A 14,377-nucleotide genomic window follows, 5' to 3' on the forward strand; every position below is an offset into this window, starting at 1 on the left:
TGACTTCTCATTTTCACTCGCTAGAGGTAAATGGTTCCTTGCATATCTTTCTAGAAATAGTCTGTGCATATACAATTACCTGCAGGCCATCCGGTTTGTGCATGTATTACTTTTATGATGCATACATATTTTAATTAGATGATTTAATTACCCTCAAAATTCCCAGGAGGAAGAGCAACATCATTTCCAGATTTTTCTCCCCATACTACTGTCAATTCTAGGTAGGTAAAAAGCTTCAAGACCAGTAGAACTTCATGAACAATTCTTAGTAGAGAAAAAAAGAGGGCACGTTTCCTCCTTTATTTGAAACATAGGGCTTTGCCAAGCAGGGTCAGCACCTAATAATAAGGAAATGGTCCAAAGCTGTACCCACAGCTGTACCAGCTCCAGCCCAAGCTAGAGGCTTACTCATCTCGGGATCCCTCTTTTACAAGTGGGAAATTAAGACAGTGACCTCTTTGGTAACTTCCTCTAAAGATTACAGAGAAGGTCAGGACTGGGACCAGGCCTGACTCGCATCAGTATTCATTCCACACCCCTTTTTCTTTCTCCCCACTGGAGTTGGAAGGAGTGATTAAATCAGTGGTTCCCAAAAGTGGCTGATCAGAATCAACTGGGGTACGTTAAAAAAAATGCAGATTCTTGGCCTCCCACACGCAGATTGATTCAGGTCTGAGTATGGGATGTAAGTTTTAAAGGAAGCTTTCATTCAGTAATTATGTTTTCTCATGATCCGTAATATTTGGGAACCTCTTACTTAAAGGCAGCCATCCCTAAACAAACCAACCAACCAACCAACCAACCAAACACACTCAGTACAATTTAAACACTGTGGGTAGGGAAAATGTCCTACTGGCTGCTGGTATTACTCGCTTCTTCTGGGTCCAGAGAGGGTTTATCTGTGGCATTTTTAGTCTAAATACCTTACCCCAGTTTAAGAAATCTGGCAGGCCTGAGATGTCTGGCTCCCCAAGTTGACTCTCGGTGCTGTCCAATAGAACTAGTTCTATAATACCAATAGAGTAATCACTAGGCACACGTAGCTACTGAGCACTTGAAATGTGGCTAGTATGACTGAGGAAATAAATTTTTCATTTTTCATTTTAATTTAAATAGCCACATGAAGCTGGTGGCCAGTATATTGGACAGCTCAGGTGTAGATTTCTAAGACCCTTGATTTCAGTGGAGCCCTCCCCTCTCCTGACCCCACTCACCTCTATCCAGGGGGACCTCTGCAGAGATCAGGGTCACATAGAGCTGACAGGTCAGCTGGGGCACTGAGCCCAGGAAGGCTTGGATCTGTGACATACGTTTGTAGGCACTGCGGTGCATAGCCAGGGTCCGGATGGAGTGGCCCACCTCCCATTCTATCAGCACCTCCTCGCCATTTATTAGCATCTTCTTTCGGGTGAGGCTGACATAGGGCTCCTCCTGCCCTCCTTTCTTCCACAGTGTGAGGTACTTAATCATGGCTTCCAAACATCTGCAGAAGTAAAGCATCATGAGTACTTAACTAAAGCTGTCCTAGGAAGGAAAGTTGTAGTGAGGGGGGAACAATAACTCAGGAGGGCTGTGCTACTTTTTGCCATTCCTTCTCTCCTGTTCTACTCATTTCTCATGAGGCAAGGAGTTGGTCATGCCTTCCACCTGTCACTTCAGTCTAAATCCTTTGTGTTGGGTTGGCAATAGACCAAGCTAAGAACACCAATTCAGAAGTGTTTGAGGACTTAAGAATAAGCCTGTGACAGAAAAATGGCTTGAACACAAAGACATTAAAAATGTGTTGAGAGAAAATGATGAAGGTTCCAAAAGGCTCTGGTTTTCATAACACCTCAGGTTCCTGAGGTAAAGCATTCCTTATTCAAAGCTTTCAGCTCCATCCATAATCAGAGCTTTTGAGCTCTGCTTTTTCAAGACAAAGCCCACAACTATAACTGTCGCAGCCAAAAAGTCTTGGAGGGGATCTGGAAAAACCTCTCAAATACACAGGAAAGCCATTTAGCAACAAAGGTACTTAAAAGGCTTGACAACTCAGAACCGAGTGTACTATATACCTAGGGAACCTCAAAAGATCTCTTTAAAGGTTGTTCTGGGTGCCTCTTGACCTGTTTGGGAACAATAGCCTTTTAAACTTCATTCTTTCTCTACAAAGAGTAAAACATCCTTATGAGATCCTATCATCCTTGAAATAATATTAAGACCACATTTCCTGCTGTAGCTGTCCCATATCCACCATATAAATCAGAAGTCTTTAGCAGTTCTGATGTGGTGAAAAGAGAAGCAACTAGAACATATTGTTTTGGAACACCTGAGTTACCACTTCCCCCACTCACACTGAAATAAATGGAAACTGTGGACTATTTCTTCTAAGTAAGAACAGTTGTGTCAAAAATTAAGCAGTCTTTCCTGATAGGCTGAGGGCACGGGTTGCATTTATCTTACCCACTGCTCTTATCACATAGTGGGCATTTGATAAATATTTGCTGAGTAAATGAAAGAGTAAGAAGGAAAAAAAGAATACAGGGTGAGAAGTGATGGAAGGAGAAGATAATAATTAATAATGGCAATGTAATTTAACAAAAAAAAACAGACCAAAGACGAGCTCAGATTTATATGCTCTCTAGGCCTTTGGCTCCCAATAGAAAAGCTTGGAACAGTGCTGGCTGCCATTCTCCACAGGATCCCTTTTTTTAAAAAAATTATTTTATATTGGACTATAGTTGATTTACAATGTTGTGTTAGCTTCAGGTGTACAGCAAAGTGATTCAGTTATACATATACATATATCTATTCTTTTTCAAATTCTTTTCCCATTTAAGTTGTTACATAATATTGAGCAGAGTTCCCTGTGCTACACAGTAGGTCCTTGTTGGTTATCTATTTTAAACATAGTAGTGTGTATATGTCAATCCCAAACTCCCAATTTATCCCTCCCCCCACCACCTTTCCCCTTTGGTAACCATAAGTTTGTTTTCTCAGTCTTTGAGTCTGTTTTGTAAATAAGTTCATTTGTATCATTTTTCCACAGGATCCCTTTGAGACTGGTGCGTGTGTACCAGCCTAAAGCATGTAGTTTGAAACATCCATGTTGTAGGGAAATCTGTAAAATCCAGGAGAGAAAAAGATGGAAGGAGAGAACAGAAAAGGAAAAAAAGCAACTTTCTCTTCTTATTCAGGAAAAATGCATAAGTGCATTTCCAACAAGAGAGTTTAGATTTTAACCCAAGCCCATCAATGTTATTGCTGAATAAAACATTGGGGGAGGTGGTGGCATGAAGAATTCTGTTTATGCTTCTATTCTTAAGGCCATTTACTGGTTTAAGTAAGCGTGTTTGCCTTGCTTATAAGCGGCAGCAAATGAGAGTACATTTTCATTTCCAGAAGTATCTTTGCGTTTCATACAAGGGAGCCAGGCCCTCCAAACACCTTCATGTGCCTAATAGCATTCATCAAGTTGCTGCCTACCTAAAAAGTAATTTGCCTTGAAAATAAGCATTATCAAGGATATGATTTATGAGCTTTTAATTATTTTTTTCCCCTGCTGTGGGGTAGCTGACTGAGATTATAAATGCTTTCCGATCATTTCTAGGGGGAGCTAAATGACAAAAATGAAACATAGTACTCAACACTCCATATGGACGGTCCAAATCAAAGATGGCTTGGGAGGCCACAAAGCAAAGAGAGAAGTTGAAACGGGGAGCTGGGGCAGAACCTACTGAAATTTGCATCTTAAGAGTGATTGATCCGTTAACTCAATATATTGCATTTGAAAAGGGCAAGAAGAATGGTTTCCTTGCTCTAATGACATCTCTAAATGACATCTTGGTTCCAAGTTCGAGATGAGGTCTTCCTTTCACAGCTTAACTTCAAAGATTTAGAACTGGAAAGGCCCTTTAGATTACCTAGTCCAGAGGTTGCATAGGCCAGCTGAGTCACATCTGACGAACAGCTGTGGTGTGTTTGGCCCGGACAGTGCTTTTATTTAATTACCAAAATCAGCTGTCAACATGTTCAATCATTTTATTTCACATAAAATCCTGTCTTGGGAGCTTGTCCTGAAAAGTTAGGGCCTTGGCGATACTGGGTCTGAATTCCAACAGGGAAACAATGGGCTGGAGCTGTAGAGCGGCTGGCCTCCTTTAGGCAGATCTTGCGGACTCCAGACCGCCACAGTACTCACTAACGCTCCATCATTTCTCTAACACCAAGACTTCATTTTTACTTATCATCACACATGAAACTACTGTTTTTTCTCATCCTTGGCTTGCTTCAGTCATTTATGATACCTGCCTGGCTGGCCCCTGGAAGTGTTTGAGTTTGAGACCCATGATCTAGCCCAACCCATTTACTTTACAGATGAAGGAACTGAGGCTCAAGGCATCTTCAGGGATTTCACCAAGGCCATGTAACTAGTCAATGACAGAGGGCAAACTAGATTCCAGGTCTCCTGAATTCCAGGCCACTGTTTCTGTCGATGTCTCATATTTTCGCTGATGGAGTGTAATCAATTCCTCCCCATTTAAACATATTGATAAAAAAATTTTTTAAAGGGGGCAGTTCCATCCTTAGTCAGTTTCAGACTGTGTTTATTTCTAAGGATGAAATATCTTCCCATTGCAATTACAACATCAACACTCTGACCCATATTCCTCAGCTGACTGCAAGTTTCTGCCTCTCTTGCAATCAAGATAAACTTGGTCCATTCTTTCCTACTGACCTCAGAAGTTTTGCAACATCTCTCTACCTTGAAAATCACATAGCATCCAGATGAGACTTCTGACACAGATGCCTGTATCCCTAGGATAAGGCACATTCTTTCTTTGTTTTTTTAAACATCTTTATTGGAGTATAGTTGCTTTACAGTGGTGTGTTAGTTTCTGCTTTATAACAAAGTGAATCAGCTATACATATACATATATCCCCATATGTCCTCCCTCTTGCGTCTCCCTTCCACCCTCCCCATCCCACTTCTCTAGGTGGTCACAAAGCACCGAGCTGATCTCCCTGAAGGCACATTCTTGTCCCTTCAAAGCAATCTGAATGGAAAGACTCAATACTATTACATTGTGCTACAGCATCCAGATGGAGAGACAGGCTATCTTCCTTTGCCCCCTTCTAACCGTGTACCTTTATTGCAGAAAGATACAGAGATAAACAGGAGACCAATAAACCGACAGAGAAAAATAAACTACAATGGGTTCGGGTACCAGATGAGCACAAATGGCTTAAAATACTTTCCAGATGTCAAATAACTCCAGAAAATTTGAAAGTATCAGTAGCAGCAGCCCAAGCAACTCAGGGTAAAGAAACTGAATGTGAGATGGGATGGAGGGGGTAAGGAACTTCCATCCAATTTAAAGAGCATCTAAAAGGCAGAGTCAAAATAACACACTCTGAAGCTATAGCCTGTGTTTACAAGGTGACCACATCAATTGGTCTCATACCAGTTTTCACAACCCAAATCCAGATAGCAAACATTGTCAAATGAAGTCTTGTTAATGGTACCATACATGGTTTCGGAACACAGGTACATGCCATATGTTCATCGTGGTGGCACTTAAGACTGCAGATAAGACTTTTTGGATGGCAGGCAGGGAAACCAAGAGTGGGAGGGAATGGGAGAATCGATTCGATTCGAGGCACAGTAACAGTCTTAAAAATATTAAATTCATCTTTCTCTGCACAGTTGGGGGGCAGGGGAGGAGGGAAAAGATTTAAAAGTTGCTCACCTGATAACAGGTCCCAAGAGAATTAGATGCATAAACAGTGATAGTGGCTTGTCTTTGGCCAGATCTCTGTGGACAAAAATGAGGGTCAACTGGACCATAATGGATGAAAACATAAAGCAGGAAAAGGTGTATGTCATCCAGTAGGTTTCACTATTCTTCCGATAGATTGTAACCATGTACAAGGCAGCTGCTGCCTCCCCACAGTACAAAAACGTGGAGAAGAGGATGCCAAATGGAAAGGTAAATCGGGGGCTGGTCCCACGGATGACATCTTCCTCCAGAGAGGATATCGGCTCCACGTTTGGCTCCTCAGGAATTTCAAAAACTCGGTCCATTGTTGAGGTTCTGAGTGTTGTGGTCTGGTCTTCAGAGCACTCCCATCCCCACCTCCCAAGAGAACCCTGTAGCCACTGCAGTGCAAGTATTGGTGAGGAGAGCTGTCAAGTCCAATTCCAGAACGGAGATCTACTAATTAGAGCAGGAGACCGCTCTCTTCTCGTCTCAAACTAGACTTGCTGGAGTCTGGGATGAAGAGGCCAGGAGTACCACTTTGAAACTAGACTCTTGATTGGCCCAGGATTCCAATCGTCAACTACGCGCTGTGGAAGTTGGACAAGGCAAAAAGCAAGCATCTTAGCGCCCAGTCCGGAGTCCAGTTCCAGGCGCGTCAAGAGCCATGGGAACAGCTGTTTCCGTGGCGGCTCCGCCTTTCGCAGCCCCCCAGGCAGGGCGGGTAGCCACTCTCTCTGGGGCACCGACACTCAGCAGCTCCTCTTGAGGAGCCCTGACCAGTGTGCTCTCTCAAATCAGCCGAGAACTGAGCCAGGGCAGAAGAGTGGGCGCAGCCTGAGCGTCCCTTCGGGGATCCAGTTCACTGCCCAGGTACCCTAGCTAATGCTAGGCTGCGGCTATTAGCTCGCCTGCTCGCCGGCGGTCTCTCCGCACCCGCGCTTAGTCAAGCGTTCTCACGGCGGCTCCTCCAATTCCCCAAGCTCCGCCCCCAAGGCAGCCAGGCCAGGGGCAGGAGCAAGGCCACAACCCCGGCCCCGAGCGCAGTCACCGGGGAGAGAAGCAGAGCGCGCGCCCGCTACAGGATCAAGAGAAAGCTGGAGGGGCTTCTTTTCCACAGAGAAACTTTGCTAGCGAAAAATACGACCTGCGGGGCGCCAACCCGGCCCGACGGATGTCGGCAAACTCTCGGGCGCCGTCTGCTGCCGGGGTCCCTGCCTGGCTCGCAGTTCCAGCTGTGAGAGGTCGGTGGCTTCAGGAACGAAGGCACCGATGGCGGGGCTGCACGAAATGGGAGAGACAGCTGGGGCCAAACAAAACGCCTGCGAGTTCCAGGGCGGCCAGATGAAGGGTACTCGGTGCATAGAGGCGCGACACAAAGGGGCTTGGGCCAGCCTTCAGAAGCACTTCTCATCACGACCCCCGGACCCTGGAGGGAGCCACAGCTTTCCTCTTAGCCAACAGCAGCAGACCCCCAGTTCTACCCCGCCCTCCCTAACTAGCTCGCTCCCACACTCGCTCAAGCCAGGCGGTTAAGCAGGAGTGTCTCTCTCGGCCTCAGGGTTGAATTTCCCTAGGTCCTATTGCCCTACAGATTTTATCACGGTGGGGTTGGGGAGAGACCTGCGGGGCAATTGGGCCGTAGAGTTTCCTTTCCAAGCGAGAGTGTATGTAGCAGAAGGAAGAAAGAGAAAGAGGGAATGTCAAAGAAAGACTCAAGGTCATATCTAGGATGAGCAAGAAATAAACCTTTAGTGTTTTACACCCCTGAAAAAAAAAAAAAAAAGACTCAAGGTCAGCCCACAGACCCATATTATATGCCTTGATTTCTCCACTTGCAAAATGAGGCCAGGATGGGAACTTTAGAATGAACTTTCAGGTCTTTGGCTGTAAGGTTCTGAAGAGGTGCCAAATTCTAAATAGACTGGAGAGGAGCCAGGAGAGCTGTTAGTAAAAATTGAGAGGGGTGTCTTAAAGAGCTCTGAAATTTGCCTAGATTCTTAAGAGCCATCTTCCCCCACCTCGCTGAGCTTTTGTTTTTGTGCCTTCATCTGCATAATTCTAAACCCCGGGGGGAAAAGAGAAAACATCTGCCTCCTGGTAATAATATAAATGTAGCCGAGCCTGTGCCAATCTCCTTTTGCTGCAGGAAGTCAGTAACAAAGGATCTATGTGAGGAGCGGCCAAGTAGCAGCCACCAAAATGATGGCTTCAAGAAAGGCTTAGTCTTGCTGTTGTATTGGTTTTTAAGATTCCTGCAATTGCTGTCTCCTTTCCCCGGGGCTGATTCAAGAACAGATCAGCTTCAAAAGGTTGTTGCTTTTGAAGCAGATGTCCCATCTTGGTCTGTACCTGTGTTAGCAGCTGGGTTAGGAGGCTGACCCTTCCTCCTTTCTGTTTCACAAGGCGGGGCAATGCTATCTGAGAACACTTCATACATAGTGTTGATGGCTTGGGCCTTTCCAAAAGGCACAAGTTCTCTGCCAACAGTATACGGTGCAGAACTTCTTGTGGGCTTCTTCAGGACCTATTCCCAAGATGGATCACAAGTAGGGTGAGAAACTCATCTGTTTGCTGAGTTGGGATGAGTTGGCCACCCTGACATGGGAGACTGAAGCTAGGAAGACTGTGGAATCTCCATGTCTTTCTTTTAGCCTCTCCTTGTTCTTCCTTGTGCCCTTGTCATTCCCCAAATACACAAATCTACACTGCCTTCCTACTTTGTTCCAATATGACTCCTTCTGTCTGACATTTAAGGCTCTCTATAATCATCAGACTATTTTCCTCTCCAACTTCATCGCCCACGCTACCCTGCCACACCCTTTGCTCCAGTCCAGCAGGTTTTCTCACTTAATCACACTTGCCTTGCTCTCTCAGTGCCTTGTTGAGGCCGTTTACAACCCCCTTCACTCTTTTCTCCATTAGCCCAAAGCCTAATCTTCTTTCAAGGGTCAGTTCAAGTATTACCTCCTCCAGGAAGCCTTCCCTCACCTCCCCAGCTCTCACTTTTCCCTCTGTCTTTGTGCTACTGGCATGCACTCTCTTGCTCTAGTCCTTCAACTCTTTCTGTGTTTGCCCTGCCTCCTAAACAGAAGTGTAGACTCAGGGAGGGATGCTCAATTAATGTTTGTTGTGGTTCTTGTTGATGATAGTGATTAACAAATAGTGACGATGATGAAGCTTCCTCCCCTGTGTTTCCTCCAGGAAAACATACAAGACTCAGGCACACTCATCTCTAAAAGCTGTAGCCACTGTAGCTGGAGCATAAAGTCCTGTGGGGCACCTACTGCCTCAGCCAGCCATTCAGCTCACAGAGGATGTCAGCCCACATGATCTCTCCCTTCTCAGAGCTCCTACAGCACTTTTTTGGGTCAATCCCACAGTTTAGCACCAAATTACAACTTATTTCAAGTATATTAATTTTTATTTCACCACTAAATTACCATAAGCTCCTTGAAGGCAGAGACCCTACTGTTACATTTTTTTTGGATTTCCCCAAGGTTGGTATATACGCGTAAATCTCCTGCCACTTGATCCCCCTCGCCCACTAGCTTCTCTGTTTTCAGCCCTAGGACTCTCTGGCGCTTTAGGTCACTAAATCCTCTGGTCTCTTATTTCCTTGTTCCTTTTGCCCTGCTGGGAGAAACTGACTGAGAATTTGCCCTGTTTCTGTCCAACTCTCCTTCCTCTTTTAGACAATCTCTAGACTCCAGCCCTTTACTCTTCTTAAGACTACAGACCTGGAAATGTTGATACTCATGAGACTGCTGAGGACCTGGGAACCCCTTCCCCATTAAGAGCACTGTTCTCCCAAGGACTGCTCATCTGAGGTGATAACCCCGTGCTTCCCCGTGAATGCTAGGCCATGTTCAGGGGTTTGGTTCTGCAAGAAAGGGAGACCCAAGATTTGACTCCCCACTCCCCCTACCTCCAGCCCCCGACTCAGCAGGAACAGAGAACGGGTCTAAAAGCAGTTTGATCGAAAAGCTCTTGGCGTATTTATCAGCTTTCAGAACCCCTCTGAACTACATAAGGTTCGGAGATAGGTTTGAGCTTACAAAGCCCCTGCAGCCAGAGCTGATTCATAAGAGGTAGCTGGCATCCACGAGGGAAAAGGAGAGGAAGGAGAGAGATGTGCTGCAAGTGGCTGATAGTCCAGTCACAGAACACTGTCTGGTGAGAGGTGATGGACAAGGCCTGGAGAATCAGTAGTAAGGATGGAAGAATGGCTTCCATCTGTAGAATGCTCGGTTTGGACTGTTAGAATCCTTAAAAGATATGTAATGCAACATCAGTCAGGTATCCTCTGGGCCTTCTCTTTTTGCTCTAAGCTCCCTAAGGACAAAGACTTTTGATTATCCTTTTCCAAGCCACTCTCTCACCATCCATTTTCCAAAGTGGCTGCACCATTTTACATTTCTATCAGCACTGTGTTTCTCCCCATCCTCAACAGCACTTATCTTTTTTCATTATAACCATCCTAGTGGCTTTTGATTTGCATTTCCCTGATGGCTAAATTAATTGATTTTGTGTGTGTGTGTGTGTGTGTGTGTGTGTGTGTGTGTGTACAAGGTCGTTTGAACACTAGCTGGCCACAATCATTCAGTTATTTCAATAAACATTTATTTGTAATAGCAGTAAGACAAAGATCTCTGCTCTCAAGAGGTTCACAGAATGTAATGGTATAATAGACATTTGTCCTTTTAGGAGTGTTGCTGTACAGCATTTGAACCCCTTTATCTGGGGGAGAGGACACAGGACTCTTGCTAAGAAGCAGGGCCCCCTTGTAGCTGGGGCACAGGCATGTGACTTAGGCTCCCTCAATCCAAGGATCCATCCCTTGAATTGGGAGCCAGTGACCCAAAGAAGTGGACAATCTTCTCCAATTCAGACAGTCATGAAAATGTGCCCCTTGGTTCTTCCAGTGTGGGAAGTGTCATTGACCTTTGCCCCAGCTGCTGTGCTTTAAATTCACCCCAATATTTGCTGCTTTGTTCTGAAGCCACACTGCTCCCAGCCAGTGACTGAGCACAGCAGGGATACTAAGTCATGCCCATTTCTGGGAGACACAGGACTATGTGGCCTGTGACTTTGGCAACAGAACTCCCCGTCAGCCTGGTCGAACTTTACTAGCACTGCACTTCAGTCTACGACACTTCCTACCTAACCTTCTTTCCTTCTCTCATCCATAAAGGGCAGATTTACACTGCAGTTTAACACCTCTCCCAGCTTCCTCTGGCTCCCTCCCTATGTTCTCTCACTGACATTTTCCCCAATAAATCTCCTGCATGTCTAATCCCAGCTTGGTTTCTGCATCTCTGAGGACCTAAGCCAACCCGCTGATGGTGCTGGCATGGTGGTAGTAATGGTGACACCTGTGATGTTGGCTGTGTAGCCCTGAGTCTGGTTCTCCAGTCCAACTTGTGATTCTGGGAGCTATTCAATATGCTTTTAAGACAAGCATTTTCTGCTTAAATTAGCCAATCAATTTCTGTTGCTCACAACTAAGAACCCTCTGGATTATAGGGGAAGGGACAAAAACATTCAACTACAATACAGTGTGACAAGGGTTATGATAGAAGCACAGAATCTGTGGAAGCACATAGGAGGCACCTAACCCAGTCTTTATATCCTCTCAAATGAAATATCCATATGCTACCTGGAATTGCTGGTCAGCTCTTCTCACTAATTTTACAGGGCACCCCAAATTCAAAGGCTCACAACCATCTTCTCAATTTACCATTCCTTAGGAAGTAGTTCTCATAGTTACATTCACATAAGAATTATTTGGGAAAGAAGACTACTTGCAGATACCAGGGCCCCATCCTTCGAGTAATGCAAGTGCTCAGAGGATCATAACTTGAGAAAAACTGTCCCAGGGATAGCTCTAGAATCTGTTCCTAAAACAATTTTATCCATCATCATAGTGCGCATTTCATAAATACTGGCAGCAGTTGACCCCTCTGTGGCCTGAGCCAAAGTGAAGATAGACTTAAGAGTCAGTCCATACATGGGTCCTTGATTTCCTTGGGCTGCCCACGAAGAATATCACCTGTAGTTTGCTCCCTAGCACAATTCAGTAAGAATTAAACTATCCGCACACACTTTCATATTCTTTCCTATTGGGCACATTATATGCTTGTTGGACCTTAAGGTGTTCGACCTTATGGCCAAGGAAAGGAGATATTCCAGCCGTGCCAAGAGGAGAAAGGGACTCCCCCTAGACTATACGATGACTCAATGGATGAACTAAGAGAAGAAAGCTTGTGTAAGATCATAAATCTTACGCCATTACCAGACATCCTTCCCAGTACTCCTGCCTCTCCTACTTGGCTTTAGTACTAAAGGGTCCCCCAATTGTCAAGGACTTCAGTTCTAACTTTTAAAAAAGATGGAGTTATTATTAGTGGGAGAAGTCAAAGCAGCAGGGAAAAGTAGGATAAATTAGGTTGGCAAAGTCAGATCCCGGGAAGAGAAATCATGTAAAGACAGGGTAGTGAGATCACGGTGGGCCAGATAATGCACAGTCCTGCCTGGCAGGACAGAAATCAGGCCACGCCAAATCTCTCTGACCCACAGCAGTGTGGTGTAGTAAAAAGAGCTACATTATAGACTGGAGTAAAACACTATGGGTTTTAATCCTGGATCTGCTTCTAAATCTTTGTGTGATCTTGGTTCTCTCTGGGATCTCCAAGATTCTGTCTAGCTTAACATCCCATGACATCTGTGTAGTTAGGCATGGCTAGGCCTCCTAGAATCTTTGATTCCACACGCAGTACCGTGGTTTTATCGCCACCAAGCAGCTGAACAAGCCAATGACCCAAGTGTCCTAATCAATTTCTCCTAGAGATATACTCTCACATGTGAAATATAATATGTATAAACATGTTTATAATAGCCAAAGGTTGGACACTACCTAAATGTCCACCAACAAAGAACTGCTTAAATAAATTCTGGTATATCTATAATAATTATGGAACGCTGTGCAGCCATGTAGCCATAAAGAAGCTCTTTATGTACTGATATGAAACAGCCTTCTATGTAAAAAGTGAAAAAAAGTAGGGTGCAGAATAGCATTTATGGTATGCTACAATTGTATAAAAATTAGGGGTGTACATATACAAATATGCATAGAATATCTCAGGAAGGATACACAAGAAACTGGTAACAGTGACTGACTTCAGCGAAGGGAAATGGACAATGAGGGAGATGGTAGTAGGGAAAATAGATATTCATCTGTTCAAAACATAAAAAAAGAACCTTAACCAGCCATGTCACAAACCCATCTTTTTCAACCATCTAGCAGAATGTAAGTGAACAAAGTTGGGAGAGACTTTGTTTCTGAAAGCAGAAAGAAGAGTCTAAGGCAATTTCTTGGCTCAGCCTGTCTCAGAAGTGTGTAGGTAGCTATGATGGGTCTTCAGCTGTTTCCTTCCCTCTCTGCCTTCAAGACCTGAAGGTGCATCTTGAGAGTTGCTTCAGGCAGCTGACTGTCAACAGAAACTGGAGAGACTAGGAGAAGCTTCTATTCAGGTGAGGCCTGGAAGAAAAGTGAAGCAGAAGCCAAAAGTTCACAAACTACCAAGTAGGCATCTAAAGAGAATTTCTCATTCCTTGAAAAAGCTGTCACTGCACCCACAGTACATCGTGAGCTCACTGACACCAGACGAGATACATATCTTTGCATTATCAGTCCATTATCAGTCCCCTACAAGAACAAAAAAGAGTTCATTCTTTTTTTCTGAAATGAATATCATAAAGAGCATTCACTGAAAGCTAGTAGCAATATAAAAAGTACAAAGTTTTAAAAGATATATAATTCATAGCCAAGAACTAACCATAGATTAAAACATTCAGTGGGAAGAACAATTTGTCCTCTATTTAGACTTATTTTATGAAGGATAATCATATGTTAAATTTAGTGAAGAATTATGCTTTGGAATACAACTCATTAAGCAAAAAGTCTAGGGCTTCCCTGGTGGCGCAGTGGTTGAGAATCTGCCTGCCAATGCAGGGGACACGGGTTCGAGCCCTGGTCTGGGAAGATCCCACATGCCGCGGAGCAACTAGGCCCGTGAGCCACAATTACTGAGCCTGCGCGTCTGGAGCCTGTGCTCCGCGACAGTGAGAGGCCCGCGCACCGCGATGAAGAGTGGCTCCCGCTCGCCGCAACTGGAGAAAGCCCTCACACAGAAACGAAGACCCAACACAGCCATAAATAAATTAAAAAAAAAAAAAAAAAAAAGTCTAGGGCTTGGGTTTAATATTCTGGATGGGCAAATTTAACACTTTGTTGGTGAAGATTAGCTTTAACTATTATATAACTTGGAATAAATGAAACAGCTCTTTAGTTTTCTTTTATTATTATTAATTTTCTTTATTATTTTTTTTTTGGCTGCGTCGGGTCTTAGTTGCGGCATGTGGGATCTTTTGTTGCGGTGCGTGGGATCCTTTGTTGCGGTGCGCGGGCTTCTCTCTAGTTGTGGTGTGCGGGTTTTCTCTCTCTAGTTGTGGTGCACGGGCTCCAGAGTGCGTGGGCTCTGTAATTTGTGGCACGCGGGCTCTCTCGTTGAGGCATACGAGCTCAGTGGTTGTGGCATACGGGCTTAGTTGCCCCGCGGCATGTGGGATCTTAGTTC

The 14,377-nt window shown here is 44.6% G+C and overlaps 1 protein-coding gene across 7 annotated transcripts in view; it reads right to left on the minus strand.

Moving 5' to 3' along the window:
* Nucleotides 1-14,377, minus strand: part of TRMT2B (tRNA methyltransferase 2 homolog B) — a 122,142-nt gene that overhangs the window by 20,444 nt on the left and 87,321 nt on the right. For 4 of the 7 annotated variants that reach the window (XM_068533530.1, XM_068533529.1, XM_068533528.1 and 1 more), the window contains 2 exons: nucleotides 5,730-5,795; nucleotides 1,215-1,483 (listed from right to left, as the gene is read on the minus strand). In XM_068533530.1, the coding sequence (XP_068389631.1) occupies nucleotides 1,215-1,483; nucleotides 5,730-5,795 (335 nt within the window). Of the gene's footprint in view, nucleotides 1-1,214; nucleotides 1,484-5,729; nucleotides 5,796-10,339; nucleotides 13,279-14,377 lie in introns of those variants that run through there. The other 3 variants (XM_068533532.1, XM_068533531.1, XM_068533527.1) reach the window with 2 other exon arrangements.

The sequence above is a fragment of the Eschrichtius robustus genome, chromosome X (assembly GCF_028021215.1).
Source record: "Eschrichtius robustus isolate mEscRob2 chromosome X, mEscRob2.pri, whole genome shotgun sequence".
NCBI lineage: Eukaryota > Metazoa > Chordata > Mammalia > Artiodactyla > Eschrichtiidae > Eschrichtius > Eschrichtius robustus.